Genomic DNA, 22,387 nt, shown 5'->3' with positions numbered 1-22,387 from the left:
TTAGACATGGAAAAAGCATGAGTTGAAAAGTATCAAACTTTTGATGTTTATACTACTCAGAGCAGTAAAGCAATTATATATAGTTAAGTACATAGGAATATAATCATCACTTTAAAATTTTACCATCTTAACTACACTTTCACTAGCCCTTCCTGTGCTTGCTAATAGCATGATTGACATTTCTGATTACGGTGATCTGGATAGTCTTAAGAAGGACAATACTCAGATTTTTATTTTACTTAAAAGCCTTACTCACTACATGCTTTATCTCTTCAAGACTAACCATTAGTTTAGTCTTTTACACAAGCTAATGGACTTGATGCTTGTGCTTGGTCTCTACACAAAGTTTCAACTAATACCTTTCCGCGTTCCTTAGCGTCCTTTTCCCACCACTTTTTACATAGAAATGTTTCCATTGAAAGTTGTAGTGTGTATGATCTGGAATGTCCTGAGATGTGTAGATCCGTGGAGCTTACAGTTATTTTAACAGTCACAGAAATCTCATATTCACCACGCACATTTTCGTTTGGTCCACAGAACTTGTCTGGCCACTGGTGCTATTTCCTGCCCTTCACATCCCACAGTCATCCCACAAAGATGTAACAGAGTGCCTGCTGTGTGTCGAACGCTGTTCTAGGTGCTGGGTTACATTGAGGGACAGAGCAAACAAAAATCTCACCCACAAGCTTATACAAATAGAGGTTTAAAATACCCCTGGCCATCCTTTTGAAATAGGGCAAGGTGTAGGCTCAGTACAAAGGCTGATAATCTATACGGAGAGACTGTCCATCGGAAGTGAAAGAGAAAGAGAACTGTGAGTTTCAGGAAGAGCGTGAGGGACCAGCCTCTCTGATTTGGTGCTAGATAACAGTTGCATGACACTCATACGGATTGCCTGTGTCCCTTCTTCCTCCTGGGCCTTCTCTTTCTCATTTTCTGTGCTGCATCCTCCTTTATCTTGTATACCTCCAAGCATAAAATCCAAACATTAGAGGCCCTGGGACATTTTTACTTCTGCATTTATGCCCACACTGGCTAATTTCGTTCAAGTCTATGATTTAAAAAATTATCTATATGCCTATGACGCCCAAATTTATAGCTCCAGCTCAGATCTCTTCTCTGTGCTCCATATTTTTGTATCAATGGCCTATTCCACATCACTGCCTGAGATTAATAGGCCCATCACATTTAACCTGTTGAAAGCAGAGGACACGACTCCCACCCTTCCCCTCCTCTCACATTCTGCTCTTCCCTTGTACACTCTCCACATCATTAATTCATCCCACCCTTCACCCAATTGCTCATAAAATTGTTGACCCACACAGTCTTGGATTTATCCTTGACTCCTTTTCCTCTCACCTCACATTCAATCCATAAGCAAATCCTTAAAATAGATTCTTAATTTCTTCCTTGCTAATATACTAATCCAAATTCACCATCATCAGTCCTCTGATTCTAGACTACTGCAGTAGCTTCCTAATCAGCTTCCACTCTTGACCTTCCAGAGTTTTGCACATTGTGAATTAATCCTTTGAATACATGAATCAGATTTCATTCTGTTCAAAACCTAAGAATGTCTTTCTATTGCACTTTAAAAAAACCCCAAGGGTTTGCTTTGCTTGCAAGGCTCTGGAACCTGGCTCCCCTCCCCTCCACCTCATATCCTCCTCCTTTTCCCTGAATCTGCACACATCAGCCACCTTCACTGCCTTACCTGGAACACCAGGTTCATTTTCCACCTCAGAGCCTTTGCACATGTTGTTTCCTGTGCCTGGGCCTTTCCCGCAGATATTTGCATGGTTTGTTCCTTCATTTCATTTAAATCTGCTCAACTGTCACATTCTTGGGGAGGACCTCATGACCACTCACCCTATTACTGTGTCCGTTTACTCTAATCCCTATTCCCTGCTATATATATATATTTTTTACTGTGGCCTGATATTATGTTCCATATTGATTTTTTTTGCTTAATAGTTCATTATCTATAGTCCCTATTAAAATGCAAGTACCACAAGCTCTCTATTTTACTTGTTAATGGAAGTTTAAGAGTGCTTGGTATTTACCGTGCATTTATTGAGTGAATGAATAATTAAATGAGTAACACTTCTAGGGGCTACAGTAGAAGCCCTTGGACTGCTACAGTCAATAGACAGGGACATAAACTTTGCTTTCTGCTGATTTTGTCTTCATGATCACCAGAAATTATGAGATTTGAAGTACTAGATAAATGGAACATTTTCTTAAAGAATTCACAGGCTCAGCAATGAATACTTTATTTTTATTTCTTATTTGTATCATATCACTTAATTGGCTTGCCCACATTCTAAGGCAATTATTAATTTCCATGTATATTTAATTCATTAATTTTAGAATACTGTTTTGTATAAAGAATATAACATACTCAAATGTTATAAAAACTTACATTCAAATAAGAGTTGTTAACCTCGGGACCTAGGAAATGACTATAAATATTATATATTGGAGAGTATAAAATGAGAATGTGATAATGTCAAACTATATTGTGAGTGGTAAATTTCCTTGTGACTTTGGATTCACTGTTTTATTTATTTGCTTTTCTGTATCCTTATCACAAAGTAAAATATATGTAGAAATTGTATAACTCATATTTCTGTACTTTCTGATAAAATATGCCAATCAAAATAAGTGAATTTCATCATCTTACTTTGAAAAAGAGTAACTCCCACTTCAAATATCTCATAAGAGTAAGATTTAACTTCTTCAACCTCTGATGTTTTTTTACATGATAGTTAGGTGCTTCTTTTTCACCAAAGACCAATAACATTCAGGCAAAGTAATTCATCTTAAGGCCATTGAAATCAGGAAAATTAATTCATCTTAATGCAGTTGAGTGCAATCAGAAAGCAGACATTTGGGGTGATTAAAATGGAATTAGATGTATTAGACTTTTAGCCCACCTCATTTCATAAAGGATATGAGCTGACTTAAACAGTTGGCGGACAATATGATTTAAAAATAAGATGAACTAGTGTGGGAAGGGACTATATCTGAAGAATTCAGTTAAAACTCCAGCCTGGTGCAGTGCTTTGAATGCTTCTGAGTATGTCAGCTATTTGCTGAGACATGCTTTGTTGCTTTTCTACTTACATTCGCATAACCACTTTTCAGCAGAAAAACTGCATGATTTTGAACTTGATTATCAAAACATCTTTTTAATTGAGTTATTATTGAGTTGTGCCATTGACTAATTTTTGGAACACAAACATTGCTAGAAAAGAACAACACTGAGAAATTCTCAGGGCAGTTTATACAGCATTTTGTTTCCTCTTTAGGAAATGATGCGACATCAATTGTCAACTGTCTTCATATTTTGGGTCAGACTTTGGATGCAAGGTAAATGGATACATCTTTATTGAAATCGATGAGTATAATAATGATATATAAAAGTATTAAGATGGACCTAGTGTTTTGATTTTATTCTTTGGAATTGTAATAAAGACTTCAATGTAGATGAAAAGAAACTCTTGTAAATTACTAACACAATAGCATTGTATTATTTTTATGATCCTACATAGATTGTTATTTAAATTTCAAGTACTTTCTGTAGCAGTTAGGTGTATAATTGAGAACTGAATTGAGAATGTATCCTGTGAAACAAAAATGGTAAGCTACAACTCTAGAGGTCTTATTAGCTTCTAGGCATGGTACTTGTGCTCCACATTTATAATAACGTTTAGCTTTATAGGAGACATGAGGATTTTATTCTCATTTTACAGATGACTAAAGTAAAGCTTAAGATTGCATAGTAAGTGTGGAAGTAGACCAGTTCCCAAGCCTGTGCACTTTCTGCTCTGCCCTACTATCAACATGACCAGAAATCCAACATGTTGACTAAATAAAATCAGTTTATTTAACACGATTGATTCAGCCTTTAAGCCATACATTTATTTAATTTATTTGTTCTCCAGGATAAGTCTAAATAAAAATTCTTAAATGTCTCCCACCAAAAATATTCTATGATACTCTTCGATTATCCATTTTTTGTTTAAAATGTTAATGGAGATGTTTTGTGTAGTAAATGAAGAAAGGAGATGCCATCATCCACTTCCATTTCCTAGCAGTAACAGTGGCATTAGATAGTCTCTTCTGTACAAAGTTGAGCCTTCAGAGGCTTATTTAGAAAAGACTTGATTGTTAACCCTACGCACAAAATATCTGTATCATTCAGTGACTTGGTTTAGCTGTCATTAAATGTTTCTTTTACCCCATTGCCTCAGGAAACATTCTAGTTGTGTTGGATTTGGGATTAACTAAACTGGCTCAGAAGCGGTGATTTGTTAGTCATAAAATAAATATTCTCAAAATTTGAGGACGCTAGTGGAAAACACAAAGATTAGCACTGCCTTTTGCCCTGAGGTTCTAATTAGGTTGACTATGAAGGCGTTTAGGAAAGGTTATGCATTTGCAAAGCAATATTGCTCTAACCTCTGGTATATTGAAAAAATGTTTTTGAGAGTGGATTTAAAAAATTTAGAGGGCTGAGTGAATGTTGTAATGGACAAATGAACATAAAGTAGAAGCTTATTTTATTTGTATTTCACTTGCTCCTCTCACAAGGTATGAGTTCTCCCTTATTTACTTCCTAGAACTGTGATGAAGACTGGCCTGGAGAGTGTTAAAAGTGCCCTCAGAGCTTTTCTGGACAATGCTGCAGAAGATCTGGAGAAGACGATGGAGAATCTTAAGCAGGGCCAGTTTACCCACACCCGAAACCAACCCAAAGGTGTTACTCAGATTATCAATTATACCACGGTGGCACTGTTACCAATGCTGTCATCATTATTTGAGCATATTGGCCAGCATCAGTTCGGAGAAGATCTAATATGTATGTAAATCTATTACTTAGAGTTCCATTATCTAAACAGTACAATCAGAAATTGTAAAAGCCACATCTGGGTTACTCACATGCTGCTTATACATTAAAATGCCTTTTTTGAAGAACATCATAGGGTGACGTGGACAATCACTTGCACATTGTTGAAGTACAAGTTCCAAATTTTGCATTTTTCTAAGTTGTCTCTTTCCATGGAAATTTTCTAATGCAGTTTGACCATAAGACATGCAACATCAAATGTTTTCAGATTATTTCTGAGTCAATGCACATTGTTTCCACAAGGCTTGTTACCAACAAATATGGAGACCACTGAGACGAAGTGTGTGTCTAAATAATTGGTCTACTAGAATGGCTCAAGTATCTTCCATTTATAGGTTTCAGTCTGTTTTCATGGAGGATTTAATTAGCTGTTTGAACCTGAAATTCTGTAGTTATTAAAAATATCCACAGAATGCCCACGGTTATGTGGGAAGAAAGAACACACAACTTGTCTTAATTTCCTGCTCTCCTGCTGATATGAACATGAGAGATGTGAGTCCTTGTCAAGCAGTCAGGTGGGTCTTGACTGCAGACCCACCCACTCGGGCTGTCAACAGGTGAAGTGCAGCTCTGTGTAAAAGCCACTGTGTTGCTCAGTGGATGCTACGTGGAAACAGGTCTGGAGAACAAGGATGATTTCTCCATTCACGTCATGGTGTATCCTCCAGGAAATAGTAGCAGAGTTGGAATTAGAAGTCCAGGTTCTTAGATTTTCTTGCCTCTTAAACATGACTTATTGGAGAATAGATCATCTATAAGGCTTTATTTAATTTTCTAGCTTGAAAAACTATCAGAGTGACTTACTTATGCCTTGAATGTCAGGTCATTTCAGAAATAACTAACACACTACATCCTCCAATATGCTCATTCTCATTCATTTAAGAGTTAAAATAAAAGATACAGTCTTTATATACCTTTGGAAAAGGAGTCAAAATCTATCTTTCCTCCAAGATAGTCGTGTTCTTAATTTTATTCTTGAAGAAATCTTTTATTCTTGTACCTAGAGAAAAATTATTAAAAACTGGTTCTTGATAATGTTCTAAATAATTACAGCGTGATTCCTTAGAACACTTTCAACTCCTTAAAGAGAAGAATTTTGTTTGAGAAAAATTTTTATATTTCATTTTATATATCTGTTTGTTCTTATATTGCTTTTTTCAAATGTTAAAATATTAGTGTGCCTTTAATGTGGAATTTTGTTTTTAGCATAGACTTTCTCAAGGCAATGAATAAATAACAAGTGTTTTTTTTCAAGTGAGATTCTCTTTTTCCTTAGTGGAAGATGTGCAGGTGTCATGTTATAGAATTCTGACTAGCTTGTATGCTTTGGGAACCAGCAAGAGTATTTATGTGGAAAGGTAAGGTTTTAAAAGTTTAACTTTGTGTTAATAGCTTTTTCAAGTGTTATGACAATTTGTTTCAAGAGTCTCCACCTGATAACTTTTTCTTAGTTATAAACTAAACAACCAGATTGATATACTGAATTCCTTGGGAATAATTAGACACTCTTTAAACTGAATTGGAATTGATACAACAAAAGATAATCAAATTATGAAACGAAAGGTAAAGCAATAATGGTAAAGATCGTATTTAATAAAAACTTGAAACTTAGTTCGTGAGTCTTTATTGAAGGAATCCGCTAGTACAATTTCTCATTATATATCAGAAATACAAAGCAAGCGCAAGTATCAGCAGTTTTTAAAACATGTTCTCAAGTTCAAGAGAGAGAAAGTAGCAGGGTCAGACAATGTAGATGGGTCAAGTAAGATAAGGTGTCCCCATTGAACTTAAAATAAGAGATCACTGGCTACTTCAGTAAAAAATTTCCATGTAAGAGAAAAGAAAAAGTGGGAAGTTTTAAAAAGGCTTGACTAAATAAAAAGACATTCTGATAGAAGACTGATAAATGAAATAAATAAATGAAAGAATATTCTGATGGAAAAATATTGAATAGATGTAAATTCTCCCAGAGTTGATCTATAATTAATTACAAAACAATTTCAAATAGATATTTACTTTTTATTGAACTTGACAAAATAATTCAAAGGTTCATTTGAAAAAAATAAACCCATGAAACAGGCCAATAATGTTTTGAGAGAGAAAAAAAGAATAATGAAAGGGTTCTCATTTGGCCTACCAAATACTAAAATTTATAAAGCAATAGTAATTAAAATAGGGTGACATTTCAATAGAGATAGGAAAGTAGATCAATGGAAAAGGATAATTGAATTCACTCTGAATATTTTTAAAGTTTTACCTGCAAAATATTACAGTTTATTGAAAGGTTACTTTATTTTTGTCACGTAGGCTGTTTTCTCTTTTTCGCTAACTTAATGCTAAATCTATGTTTATAGTTTTCTGTGTATATTTATTTTTATTTCCCTTAGCTATATTCTCAGAATTTGGAAATCTAAGTTAAAGAGTATGCATATGTTAAAGAATTATGGTATACATTTCACTATCTTTTCAGAAAATTGATGTAATTTTCACTCTCAGGTTTTACAAGGGAATCCTCATTTTCTCACATTTTTCTCATCTCTGATTGTTATTCTTTTTTACTATTTTACATGTAATAGTTAAAAATGGAAACTCATTTTTGTTTTCAAATGCATTTCCCTTATTACCAGTTATTGGCTATTTTTTGGTGTTTACTTTGCCATTTGTATTTCTTTATTTTATAAATTGCCTTTTTTTCATCTTTTGTACATTTTTCTATTAATATGTTGTCCTATTGATTTGTAATAACCATTATATTTATTAAAACTATTAACCTCTTGCCTGTTATTTCTCCCATTTTTATGACTTTTAACATTTTTATACCTTTATAGTGCTTATATACAAAACACTACTTATAGTGTTTTATGACCAAAGAATTTTGAATTTTTGTATAATCAGACCTACCAATTATTTCATATATGTTTCTTCCCCTTGGTTTCTTGATTTAAAAAAGTTTATACTACACTCTTAACAGCTAGAAATTCAAATATTTATTCTCCTAGCTTTTTCATGCTTTCACTTGTTTAGACTTAGTTTTTAATCCTTTTGTTCATTTAGTAGATATTCATTACATGCCGGGTTCTGGGATACAAAAGGGAACAAAGTAGATCTCAGCTCCCATAGAGCTCATATCAAGTGGAGGAAGCCAAACAAGCAAAGTGAGGAAGAAAACAGTGGCGAGTTACTATGTGTGAATCAGAACACAATGTAGAGAGCCACACAGGGTCATCAGGACTGTATCTGCTAGAACGTGATCTTTGAAGCTCAGAACTCTCCTCCATTCAACAGAAAACAGGTGGAAGATGCATCAATGTAAATAGGTTTGTCTAATAGCTTCCGTTTTCTCAGTGAAGCATGACTTGAGTACTCAGCCAGATGCTGGTTGAAAAAAGCCTGAGAAGCTTGAGGACAGTAGAGAATGTCTGAAATGGTCATCTCTAGGGTAAGAAGGGGATTTACTAGAAATACGTCTGAATTTCATGTTTCTCTTTGGTGTTATGTAGAATTCAAATTCGAGGTTTTCAATTTTCAACCACCTGTAAATTAATGATTTATTAAATATTTCTTTCACCTACTGATTTAAAATAAAACCTTTGTAATATACTATACTAAAGTAATATATTTCCTAGGTTATATTTCTAGAATTTCTATTCTGTTCTATTTGACTTTTTCGGGATTAGGTCAGTGCCCTCTAGCCTGAATTGGTGGCGTTTTGTAGTATATTTGAATATCTGGTAATCCACACTCTCACACCTCAGCAGTGGCTGTTGTTGTTGCTCTTCTCACCTAGATATTTTTCTTGCTAAAATTTGGGATCATTTTGTTAGATTCTAAATATATACATTTTTTTTGCAATTAACTTTGCAATTATAAAGTGAGTTGAGGGGAATATAAAAGTAAAAATTTGAAAATGAGTCAGAGGTATTTTGAAAAAAAGATGGAAAAGTGACACTGTACTAAAAAATGTAGATATTTTAATACAAGTCAAGTAAAAGAAAAATTGCTATTTTCAGAATACCAACACACAAATGATCAGAGTTGGTCTGATACTTACTAATTGCATCCAAATTTTAAAGTAAATTACTAATGAAATAAAAGAAGTAGTCCAATCAGATATAAGGGAATAAATTACCTACTTTGGGGTCATACACAAAGCATTTTAGGCTATTAAATTCTTAAATAAATTATTTCTTATTATTTTAAAACATTGGTTGAACTTATACTATGTGCTAGAAATTTTGCAGTTCTTCATTCCCATTTTTAGGTAAGGAAAGAGAAACTTGGAAAGAGTGAATAATTTTCCTACAGTGCCGCAAGTGTTGGGTGTAAGTTTGGGATTCGAGTCTGTCTGAATCAAAGTCTGTACTCTGTAATTCCTTGGTGTCCCACATTATTTTCAGTAATGAACTATTATTGAATGTTTGAATTGAACTTCATCTTATTCAATGTCATTCTACAAAGGGATATTTTCTCCTTGCTGACTGGATATGTAGTCATTTTTAAGTAAAATAGATACTCAGAAATTGTTAATTTTAAGTATTATATTTTTCCAGTGAGAAATGTAAAACGGCCTAAGAGAATTATGTAATCTTTTCTTAATTAGATCCATTTTATTGACTTTTAAATAAAATTTGAATATAAAATCATTTAAGGAATTTATAACTTGCTGAAATAACTCTCATATTATTCTATAGTAGTTAATAAACACTTAATGTTCCAGTAAAGCCTTGTCTATAGATTACTAAGGGAAAGAATTTGTATCCATGGCAGGGGGAGCCCTGGGTCATAACCCACCTGAATCAGTTGATCACAATCTGATTCCTTAAACACCTTCCTTCTCTTGAAAATGATAAATCAATTTTAAGTGTTATCAGTACTTTTTAGCATGTAGTATGTCTTAGTATTTCATAGCTACCCTGAAATTACTTACATATGGTAAATTTTGAGAAAATTGTTTGTGTATTACTAGTAGTACTTTATTTTTTAATTTTTATTAAACCATTTAGTCACACAGCAACAATTTTTCCTCAATAGATCATTATGTTAAAAGAAAAGAAAAAGAAAAAAAGAATTAAGAAAAGAAAAGCAAAAGAAATTTCTAAACTTATGGGAGAGTTGACAAGATTTTTCTTGTTATTTTGGTCTGTACTATTGTTAGCTTCTTTTAGCTGACAATTTATCTTCTTTTAAAGGGCGGAGGCCTTTGAAAGTATATGATATTTTGCAATATGGAAATTGGATTTGGGGGTTAATTTTATTAGTAGCACTATGACTGTCCCTCTTTTAGGTTAAACTTGCCAATTTTAGTATAACTTCTTCAGTTACTTGCTTGGAAGACTTAAAAAATATAGGCATTTTCCACTTACAGGCAACGTTCTGCGTTAGGAGAATGTCTGGCCGCCTTTGCTGGTGCCTTTCCTGTAGCATTTTTGGAAACTCATCTCGACAAACATAATATTTACTCTATCTACAACACTAAGTCTTCACGAGAGAGAGCAGGTAACGTGGAAACACGTGCAGTATTTGAGATATGAAGCTAAAGCTTAATGACATTTATTGTATTTTCCTACTGTGATTTGTTAATGGGCCATTTCATTTTGCTATCTCCAATGCTATTTGTTTCTAAGTGTTATACTGGGATTTTTTTGGAATGCTGTATACTATTCTCATAGTGTTTCTGAAAGAAAATTAATTTCATCTAAGATAATGAGCCACAGACAAATTAACACTCTTAAGAGTAAGATAGATCAGAGGATATGGAAAAAACAGGTCAGTCTGATTTCGGATTCAGTTCCCTCTTAGAGTCGGCAAGTCTATGGCATTCTTGTTCATTATGTCTGTGGATTTATACTTGTCATTTTTCTTTGTTCACCTCATATGTCTACCTTATTGGGACAATTTTATTCACTGTGACTTTTTTCTAATAGTTAGATCCAATTTTTATTATTTAAAAAACTTAAAAACATAGTTCTAAGAGAGAGTTAATCAAAAACTTTAATTTGTACCTGATCCTAGCATGCATATTTTAAGATTTTTATGGCTATATGTACATTTCCTTGTGGGAAAATCTGATTATTTTCTGGATCGATAGATCCATTTTTTTCGCTGTCCCAGTTGAAAAACTTTTAGACCATTGCTGATGATTCCACTGACTGGACTTTAGAACCTATTAAAATTATTTACTAGGAATTTAATTGACTTGAATAACAAATAGTTAATAAAGCAGAAACTAGTTATTCCTCGATTCAGCCATTTAAAGCAATCAAAGCAGAGTTCTGAAAGCCTGAACGTCACACAAGGGCCCTCTCTTATTGTTTTTTTTCTGTTTGATTTCCTCTACATCTGATAACGTATATTGTACTTTAGTTGTTTTCCAGTAGCCCTAAACAGTTCTGCAAACTTCGGCAAGAATTATTTGCCCAAATAATTCACAAATGCATGCTTTTCTGTTAACAGGATCATTTCTCTGTATAACTCATGTTTTTATGGGAGCTGCTGGTTACATTGATTTTATAATGAATTTTATCAAGGAAAGAATCTTTTAAAAAGTTGAATAATCATCATTTAATTTGTTTATTTTATTATTTTAATTTTATATAACAGAGTTAAAGAAAAATATGTTGAATGTGACTTAGCAATATTTTTCTACGTAAGTGCCACAATATATTTGTAAATAATAAAACATGGTTGAGTTTGAAGTAATTATCATGTAAACATGTCTTATTAAGTTGTCTCATTAAGGATTTTTGATCAGTTAACGTTTTTGCTGTGAATCAAAAATGAAGCAGATTTGTTATTTCATCACTGATGAGGAAATACACAGAGCAGTAATTTACCTACTTATGCTCCTATGATACGACATTTGCATCACAAAGTAAAAGAATTGAATTGAATGGTTCTGTTTCGTTCATTTTCCAGTCAGTTATTCAGCAAATAATTATTTGTGGTGTACACTGCAGTAGATGGAGCACATAGGATATAAAGGGGATGAGATTTGATTCTTTTCCTCAGGGAGTTTTCAGTTGCAGTGGAGGCAGAGAGACTGATAAATATATGTGACACAATTGAGAATAAAGAACACTGGAGACACAAAAGAGCAGTTTTAGCTGAGAACACCTGGAAAGACTTCACAGAGTTGGTACAAGATGAATCTTGAAATTAGGAACACTGAAAGTCTGGTATACTAGGGGAAACTTGAAGCACTTTGAGGTGGAGATAGAAGTCAGGAGAGAAAAGAGTAAAAGATGAGACACAAATGGAAAGCCAGAAGAAGCAAGGTAGGCTTTCTATGTCAGGTAAGGAGTAGGGACTGTACCAGTGGCAAAGAAGATCCTTTTATTGGCTTTAAAAAGGGGAGAGACATGAGCACATTTGCACTTTAGAAATCCATCATGACAGAAATAAGGAAGATGACTGGGTGTGAGACACTAAATAGAAAATGATTGTGGGAATTCAGAAGCGATATGATTGAGCAGGGCCCCTTGGATGACGCATATAGTAAAGTGGTTATGAGAGATCCTAGAGGTAGAATCATTGTGTGGCAGATGAGGGAGCATCGCAGCCTGGAATTTCCCCAGGTTTCTAGCCTGGGTGACTGACTGGAGAACGTTGTCCCCACCAAGGTAGTACATGCTCAAGAGGTAGGTTGGAGAGGAAAGGTCAGATTTAACTTTAGACCCATTGTGTTTTAGTTGCTTTTGAGACATTCCGTATTAGACACAAAAAATTTTAAGAAATATGGCTTTGAGAGTTATTAGCCTATAGCAGAAACCCGTAGGAATGGCAAAAATTGCCTACGTGAATATATAAGCCAAAAAAGAGAAGAGAGTTAGGTAGATCCCTAAAGAAAACCAACATTTAAAAGTTCAGAAGGAGAAAAGGGTCAGTAAAGGAGACTGACAGAATTCAGAAGAGAGCCGGGAAAGACTGAATGCATTGAAGTTAAGAAAGAGGGGAATTTTAGGAAAAGGGAATTTCGTCAATGATGTGAAATTCCACTGTAACAGTCAGTAAGATAAGGATTGTAAACGAGTAAATTCGGTAAGTGGTGGAAAGCTGAGGTTTTCATTTCTGTGGACAGAAAAATGCCTGGAAAGCTAACAATCTAGGAAAGATCTGAGTGTGTGTATAGGCTGCGGGGTAGGGGGAGGAGGTATTTGAGAGGGAGGGGTACTGAATACATGCCTGATCAAGGCCCCTGCTGTGGGCTAGGCTGGGCCACAGCAACACGGGTGCAACCACGACTAGGAACCTCAAAACTCCTTCCTCTGAAAGTGGGGAGCAGACCTTAATGTGGAACCAGAAGAAGGATGGTAGGCAGTGACATTCAATGTTCTTACTTGCTCTGAAGTAGAAGGAAAGGTCAGTTGTAGATAGAAGGAAAGAAAGAAAGGAAAGGTTCGGTAGAAGGAAAGATCCAGGGAGTGGTAGTAGGGTAGGAACTTGGGAAAAAGAGACAAAGTTCGAAATAGCTGCCATGGGAAAAGGGAGAAGGAGTGAGGCGAAGGCATGCCAGGTGTTGCTGTGTTTTGAAGCCCAATAAGAAATGGTTGCTTGTGTCTGTTATAAACAGTGGCAATCTGGCTGTCATGTCAGTTTTTTCATTGAACACAATTCCTTTCTATGTGTGCTTCTCTAGCTCTCAATTTGCCAACTAATGTGGAAGATGTTTGTCCAAATATACCATCTTTGGAGAAACTCATGGAAGAAATCGTGGAATTAGCTGAGTCTGGTATTCGCTACACACAAATGCCACATGTAATGGAAGTCATACTGCCTATGCTTTGTAGCTACATGTCTCGTTGGTGGGAGCACGGACCTGAGAACAATCCGGAAAGGACTGAAATGTGCTGTACGGCTCTGAACTCAGAACACATGAACACACTTCTGGGGAATATATTGAAAATCATATATAATAACTTGGGAATTGATGAGGGAGCCTGGATGAAGAGATTAGCAGGTAAGAATTGGAAAAGAATGTACCACTTAAATTTGTTTTATTTCCAAGATTGTCCCCTTTGCAACAAAATGGATGGAGCTGGAGGGTGTGATGTTAAGTGAAATAAGCCAGAGACAGAAAGACAAATACTGCATGATTTCACTCATATGTGGAAGATAACAAATACGTGGATAAAGCGAACAGATTAGTGGTTACCAGAGGGGAAGGGGGTTAGGGGGTGGGTGAAAGAGACAAAAGGGCACAGATGTATGGTGATGGATAAAAATTAGACTACTAGGGGTGAGCACAATGAAGTGTATTCAGGAATTGATAAACAATAATGTAAACCCGAAATTACACAATGTTATAAACCATTATAATCCCAATAAAATTACTTAAAACAAAAAGATTTGCGATATAGAAGACTAGAATTTTCCTGTCTTAGTCTTTATTAATATTTTCTTCTGTGCTCAAAAAATATTATTAATTATTTCTGTCGTGTTGTTCTTTAAAAAATGCAGCTATAATCAGACATCAGGTAACTTTTCGTATAGTTACTACTTTTAAGTAAGTAAACCGTTTTCGTGATTTGACAATCTCTATAAGACTAATTAGTAAACACAGTGGTAAAAACTGATGAACATAAATAAAACTGGATTTTGAAACAACCCACTTTTAGCAATCTGTCTTGATAGGAGTGGGGGGAGAATAATCAGAAGATGCAGTCAGATATTTACATTTAAGTTTATCAATCATTGCAGTATTTACATTAAGTAACCTGAAGCAATTTAAACGCCCAACCACTGGAGTATGGATAAATAGGTTGTGTACACCATATGCCAGAATACTGTGCCATTTTTAAACATTAAGGTTTCAACAATGTTTTTTGACTTAGAAAATGCTCATAGTATCGTGGAGAATGAAAGGAGAGTTTTAAAAAAGTTTAATTCAGAAATATGTATATAAGTATATGAAATTACTTACTGATAAAACCCTAAGGAAATACAGCAAAGTCTTACTAATTTGGAAGGATGATTATGATTGATTTTAACATTTTTCTTTTATACATTTCTCCAATGTATATATGTTACTTTTCGGGAAAAATTTCCTTTTAAGAATGGCCTAATCAAATTTGGAACTATTGCTAACAACTACAGCTATTATTAAATAAAAGAAGCAGTGTTGTATGTAATCTAACTCTTCACTGGGACAAGGATGGGGACAGTCAAAAGAGATGGCTGTATGTTATTCAGCGATTCACATCTCTTCTAAGGAAAGGGCCGGGGGACCTTTTCCATTTGGGGACTTTTTTCTTTGTGTAAAATAATTGATTTCCAAACTTAATGAATGTCTTTTTTTTTTTCTATTCTAAACTGGCCATCAATCCTTTTTTCAAAACAAGGAAGCACATCAAATTCAATTCAATATGTAATCATTTTTGAACTGCAACTATGCGATTAGGTTTTGGACTAGAGAGATGACTGAGGCGTGGGCTGAATCCTAAAGGCAGGCCTGTGCTGGCAGAGAGGGACGCTTGAATTGTGCTACAATTGTAATTACAATCTATCCTCATTTTAATGAATGTTTTCGCAGAGCAGAATATTAATCTCTGTCTTCAAACAGTATTTTCCCAGCCTATTATAAATAAAGTGAAACCTCAGCTCTTGAAAACTCATTTCTTGCCATTAATGGAGAAACTCAAGAAAAAGGCAGCAATGGTGGTGTCTGAGGAAGACCATCTGAAAGCGGAGGCCAGGGGGGATATGTCCGAGGCTGAACTACTCATTCTAGATGAGTTCACCACTCTGGCCAGAGATCTCTATGCCTTCTACCCACTCTTGATTAGATTTGTGGACTATAACAGGTATAATGTTCAAAAGTGATTAATTCTCTAATTCCATCATAACCTTACTGGGTTCATGTATCCCCTACTTGGTGATGAGCTTGTTCTGATTATGACATAACCAAAAGTTTATAGATAAGTTAATTTTCACTGAGCATCTTAGAATTATAGTCAGAAATCGCATTCTGGAGCAGTCCACCTTTTGCATGTAAAAGTTAGGAGTTTTGACAATTACGATGTTTTAATTGTTTCAACTGTTCCTTGAAGCCCTTTATGAACTCGTTGGGCAGCATGCTCCTCCTTAGTTTACTTGGTTTCAAATTTAAATTTGGGAGGGTAATTTTTTTGAATTAACTGTGAGTGACTGAGAAACTGTATTATTCATTATGTGATCCAGGGCGAAGTGGCTAAAAGAGCCTAACCCAGAAGCAGAGGATCTTTTTCGCATGGTGGCCGAAGTGTTTATCTACTGGTCAAAATCCCACGTAAGGAAGAAAATCTTGGCAGTGTTTGCTGTTTGGTTTATGTTAAGGGCTTTCATAATTTTAACCAATTTTCCAATCCCCTTAGTGAATACCTGTCATGGTGTTTCTCTAGCTTGTCTCCTAAGTGTCACTTAACTGGTGAGGAGAGAGAACAGGTTCCCCTGGAGAGTTGGAGGCAATATAAATCTTATGTAGAGTTTTGTAATTTATCTTCAGAAAATTACAGGAGTTTTTAATTGCACTGCATAAACATTTCTTATGTCTGCCCCTAAATCTTAGGCTAAAATAATATAGAGACATGGCATTTTTATCCTTCTCTTAGTGTTTTGCTATCTAACCCCCGGGAGTACTCATGCCTCAGTTTGAGAAGTGCTGAGATAGACGTGTTTTTCAATCATAGGACACACCTGTTTTACTTGTATACTTTAGATTTGTTCTATCACCTCACACATTTGTTTCCATAGGAATTTAGTTTCGGTCACATGTTAGAATAAAATAAAGCTCCTCTGAGGAGTCCTGTTGATAGAATTTATAAAGTACATCTTTAGTGAATTTTCATTATTTTGTATGTTACAAGCAGAACTATCTATTTTCAAATCTGGAAAAGATTTTAATCATAAGAATTTTATAGTATTCTATAATTATTTCCAATTAACTAGCATAATATGGGTAAGTGAGCACTTATAATTGCCCCAAATTATTTCGAAAGCTTAGAATTTTTGGATCAATTATAATTCTCTGGTGCTTTGTAAATCGGAGACTGAGAAAGTAAAAATAAAAACCTCAATCTCAGTTTCATTATTTGAGGAATCTTTCCTGTTTATTTCATCAGATTGTTATACAAATCCTATTACTTTGTAATGTACTATTTTTTAAAAAGAAAATTTTCCTATTTAATGTTTAAGATAATAAATATTATTTGTTGCCTACCTCTGAGGAGTCTGTCAAACATAATACCAAATGTATATAAAAACATACATTAAAAAGTTAGAATCACACAGAAATAATCTATGAAATAATGTTTTTTGACATGTGAATTTGTATCTTCACATTGACATTCGTTTTCTGTGATGTCATAGGAAATTCTTTTAGATTCTTTATGTTCCTCTAGATAAAAGCAAATGATTTCTTGTCCTGTGTAACTCATGTTATAAGGGGGGGGCGTTAGATCATTCAGGGTACTGTGAAGGAAATTTTGAAATCCAAAGCCCAGGAGTGAATCACTTAAGAAAACTAAAAACTGCATATTTTTCCCGGAAGAACTGGGAGTCTTCAATTCATCAATCACTAAATTACCAAAGAAGCTTCTTTAAATTTATATACAAGACGAAATTTTGGAACAAGAGTATCTACCAGAATCAGTAGGTTTTTAGATGAATGTCTGATGCTAGTTTAAAGAATAAGAAAAAGTCTGGATATGTGCTTTTGAAGCTCATGGGTGCATTTAAAACACAAATCTGTTATATGTGTCATATATATTCTTCCTCAAATATTTAAAGATGAAACTATATGAGCAACCATATTATTATTAATAGTAAAATTAGAATGTTAACGTGAGCTGAATGAAAGTGGAGGCTTAGTCTTTTTGCTGTCCACACAAAATCTTTTATTAGTCATCGATTATTACATATTTACACACTTACTAGAAATTGTTTTATTTAGGGTTTGCTCATCTAAAAAAGGAAGGCATGCAATCAGAAGTTCTCTTTTAAAACTCTGTAATTATTTCTGCTTTCATTTTGTGTTTGCTTTCTCTACTACCATCACTCAAACGCTTGACTTTGCCAGTGTTTTTATGTTCCTAAATAAAAGTGAATAAAATAATGTTATGGTATTTGGAAAAAATATCATAAAATGTCTGACAAAGTGGAAATGTACATCATATTTGCACATGCTCTTGGAAAGTCTGTGTTTATCCCAAGAAGTAGTATATGCTTTTCACCAGCTAAATTGGAGTTTGAGTATTCATCCTACCCCTTGGTAGGTGTGTGACTTTGTTACTTAAATTTTCTGAACCTTAGTTTTCCCATTTTTGAAACATACATATTTTTATCTAGTTCCCAGAATTGTTGCCCTTAGTCAAGAGCTGTCACTGGATATTCAAGAAATATTTGTTCCTTTTCTTGATAAGTCATATATATCAAATTACTTCTTATCTTTGTAGAAACTTTTGGGTCCTGTGTAACCTCCAATTTCATGGGCTTCTTATCTATGTGATTTTAACTGAGATTTCCTTTGCAATTTCTCAGAATTTCAAAAGAGAAGAACAGAACTTCGTGGTACAGAATGAAATCAACAATATGTCTTTCCTTATTACTGACACCAAGTCAAAGATGTCAAAGGTATTCCAATAATCTATTTCACTGTTCTAGAAAATTTCTGAATGTAGCTTTCATTGGTTGATTTGGTTTTAGATTTTTTGAAAGTTTATAACTGGAATTTGATAGATTTGGTAATGTTGTTTACTGATTAAGCACACACACACAGAGTTTTAAGGGTACCAGAATTTGTTTTAATCAGGTATGGTAACACACACAGACACAAATGGTGAAGGAAGAAGTTTTTACTAACCGTTTCCCAGAAACAGAAGGCACAGCATATAGTGAGGACATGAGGAGAAGCGCCAGGTCACTCAGGAGGCAGAGAGAGTGAAGGAAAAACGTGGGCAGGAACCTTTATTGTGGTTTCTGTGGGAAGGAACAGGCAAGGCCGGGTCAGCAGACTTACCTTACAAGGACTGGCTAGTTTGAATAGTTGCAGTGGGCCCTGGGGTGTAGGGGCTGCTCCTAGTTGTCTGGTACCTGGACCTGGGGTGATTAGGGCAGGTGGATTGAGCTTAGATAAAGGAGGAGATTGGGGAATATGGACTCTGGATTGGCTAGTTTGTATATGAAAGGCATGCTTACAGGCTAGTAATTTCCCATCTCTAGGAACTGAGAAGCCCTGGGAGGAGCAGCCAAGGATCAGCAGGGCCCCAGAATGTCAAAGCATCAGAATAAAAAGACATGCTTAACACACACACACACAGTCACAAAATTATCAGTCAGTATAATATACATACAAGTAGTCAATATTATATATCCATCAAGAATAAGTATATACATACTATGTGTGCCAAATATATAGACTTCAAAATAATTAGCTGCATTGTTTAAGAACCACATCGATGAATTCCAGGTTCCACATATGATGTAGGAAGTGCACCTCCAGATTTTCTGGGTTTTTTTAATCACTTGTGTTCCTTTCAAAACATTAAAATTCATGCCTTGGGGCCAGCCCGGTGGCATAGTGGTTAAGTTCGCGCACTCCATTTTAGTGGCCCAGGGTTCACAGGTTTGGATCCCGGGTGTGGACGTATACACTGCTCATCAAGCCATGCTGTGGCAGCGTCCCACATACAAAATAGAGGAAGATTGGCAGAGATGTTAGCTCAGGGCCAATCTTCCTCACACACACACACAAATTCATGCCTTTATCTTTTGAATTACCATGAAATAAGAAAATGAACATACTACGTGGAATAACACACACAAAGTGTGCTGCCAAATGGCCAAAAATGCAAAATAGTGTGGTTGTCTTGCCATGGAAATCAGTCTCTACCAACGCAATAAATTATGGGACAAGAGTAGCTGTAGGAGGTACACCTACTCCACTGAACCCCAAGAGTGACTAGTCCATCTGACCTGCTTTGTTGGTGAGCACCAGGACAGGAATATAGTATCACTCAATGCACCTAGTCTTATTTAGAGTTTAAATGCCATGTTTTTGACACAATTGCACATGAACTAGAAGCTCATGCCATCTGAAGCTTTGTATACATAGAACATTTGTCCAACTTGAGTAGGCTGTTACTTCATGTGACCATGGTCTTGAGACACACGCATAAGATGATGATTTTTCTCTCCTCCGGGCTGACAGTAAGCCTGAAGAGTGAGGAGATGCTCCTTCAGAAGATGCTATACTAAGATTACACATTTCACCAGTGTTTTGAACCAAAATCTGTTAGTGAATTTCTCTGCTTAGGCAGTATGTTGTCAATTTAGGTCAGTGTTGTTAAAGGCATAGAGAGAAGACAAAAGAGGTCACTGTTTCATTTGGAGGATGACAGTGATTCCAATGTATAATCGAACTCAAGATAAATTAAAGGTCTTTAGAACAGAGGTCTGCGTGTCCCTATACAGACATTCTCTTCCTTCTTTTCCATCATTCTAGTCCAGTGATTCTCAAAGCAGCGCTGCACATCCTGTAAACCAGACTGAGACAACTACAAACAGATAGTGACATTTACTCCTATTTGCAGGAAAGAAATGGAAAGTAATGAGTGGGAACATCGCAATTTTAGTGTTTCTCCCCCCCGCCAAATTTTTGCAAAACTTTTAGTCTTTTTACCACATGACTGCTAATACTCTGAGACAAGATAGGTAACAAAAAATAGTAATATTGATGAAAAATTGAGAAATTACTGATTATGCTGTGTTTTCTTGTTTTTACATTTTTTTTTGTTTTTGCCTGCCATATGTGCTTGAAATTTTATATCACATAAATATAATGAACTTTTTTCCTAGAAATAGTGTTTCTAGTTCAAACAATGGAGTCAAAAACACTAACATGGTATATTGTTCTACTAAAGGAATCGTGATGTCCCTGTGTTTCAGCATTTGGACGGGTTTGAGCATCACTGTGTTGGCCGTAGCAGCATTGTCACACAGTTTTATCAGTATCATTGAGGTGCTCTGCTCACCACGGATGGCATGAAGGACCCAAAAGTGGGATGTAGTCAGGGGATGAGTAACATCTCTCCCAAAGAGCTGTACTGTTTAGGTCTAGTGCCAAGAATGGATAAGAGGAGGTGACCATTGAACTTACAGCTGAAGCTGAAATGGACGGAGATGTTCCCCATGCAATGCTGAGAACAGAGATGCTGAGAGCTTCAGGGCTTCCTGTGAGACGACCTCAAACCGTCTGCCTGAGGCATCACAGCAGCAGTTAAATCTACCCCACCCCCAGAATCCTGAGGGGAAAAGGACCTTTTGAACAGGGATTAGGCAATAGAAACACAAACCAAAGGACAAATTGTCATGTATCAGTCTTCAGTCAGTCACCCAAGCAGAGATCATCACTGTTCATAGAGTGCCATTTCCCAAATTAGAAGAGAATATAGAACAGCAGACCCATTTGGAAAGAGGTAATCTGGGGTAGGGAACCTCATTTTGATTTAAAGCAAAATGTGTGTAGCCCATGAGGCAGAGAGAAGCCAGTGCATATTGGTCATAATGCTCTTAGAAGGAGTGTGACCACGTGTGTGGTATGGAATGGCTGCTATGCCCTTGCCTGGGACATGCCACATGGTGATAGTGACTACAGCAGGTGGCTATGAGTGTACCAATCATTAATATGAAGCCTGGTGTGTGCTCTCCCTCCGTGAAGCCTGCCTCCTCCTGCTCCCTCCTGTGCGTTCACTTAGGGCTTGTTACTCTCAGCAGGGCCTGGGCCCTTCGCTCTGCAGTCTTCTGTGACTTCTTTTAGACTGTACATTCTTTGAGTCGGGGAACGTTATTTTAGTCACTTGGTAACTCTAAAGCTCAGTGCAGTACTTGGCACATAGTAGTTACTTAATTAATATGGATAAATTAAATTAAAATTTGACTTTAAAGAGTTTAAAATTTGATTGTTAATCTAGGCATTTTTATATGTTATATTTTACTGTTTTTCCTGACTTGCTGTTAGAGTGGTACAAAATATATAATATTGCATCATTAGATGGCTAGCATTGCTGAAGTTTTTAATTTCATAACTTATTTTAAAAACATATACAGACAGTATCTGTTATAGATTCTCTATGTTAGTTTGTTGATGTGAGAAAAAAATTGTAGGTTTTGCCTGTTGCATTATAGAATGGTATTCTATTTTTTCTTAAGATTTCAGTTCCTACTGAAATGTAGCAGCTGGTATTAGTTATCTAAAGCTACACTCACTATTTTTTTCCAGCTTTATTAAGATATAATGGACATTTAACATTGTGTAAGTTTAAGGTCTACAACGTGTTGATTTGATGCCCTTATATGCTGCAACATGGTTAATGCCATAGCCTTAGCTAACCCCTGCATTATGTCACCATAATCTTACCATTAATTAGCATTAGTTGTTTTGGTGAAAACAGTTAAGATCTGTGCTCTTAGCAACTTTCAAGTATATAATACAGTATTATTAGC

The 22,387-nt window shown here is 35.4% G+C and overlaps 1 protein-coding gene across 1 annotated transcript in view; it reads left to right on the top strand.

Annotated features, from left to right (window-relative positions):
* RYR2 (ryanodine receptor 2) overlaps window positions 1-22,387 on the top strand; it is a 689,571-nt gene that overhangs the window by 559,350 nt on the left and 107,834 nt on the right. The window contains exons 64-71 of the mRNA XM_070568189.1: window positions 3,312-3,372; window positions 4,626-4,864; window positions 6,189-6,270; window positions 10,278-10,408; window positions 13,548-13,868; window positions 15,471-15,711; window positions 16,088-16,175; window positions 18,425-18,517. Of these exons, the coding sequence (XP_070424290.1) occupies window positions 3,312-3,372; window positions 4,626-4,864; window positions 6,189-6,270; window positions 10,278-10,408; window positions 13,548-13,868; window positions 15,471-15,711; window positions 16,088-16,175; window positions 18,425-18,517 (1,256 nt within the window). The remainder of the gene's footprint in view (window positions 1-3,311; window positions 3,373-4,625; window positions 4,865-6,188; window positions 6,271-10,277; window positions 10,409-13,547; window positions 13,869-15,470; window positions 15,712-16,087; window positions 16,176-18,424; window positions 18,518-22,387) is intronic.

Source organism: Equus przewalskii, chromosome 1, assembly GCF_037783145.1.
Source record: "Equus przewalskii isolate Varuska chromosome 1, EquPr2, whole genome shotgun sequence".
In the NCBI taxonomy this organism is placed as follows: Eukaryota; Metazoa; Chordata; class Mammalia; order Perissodactyla; family Equidae; genus Equus; species Equus przewalskii.
The sequence above is the reverse complement of the archived record's forward strand: the minus strand, read 5'-3'. Positions and strand labels throughout refer to the sequence as shown.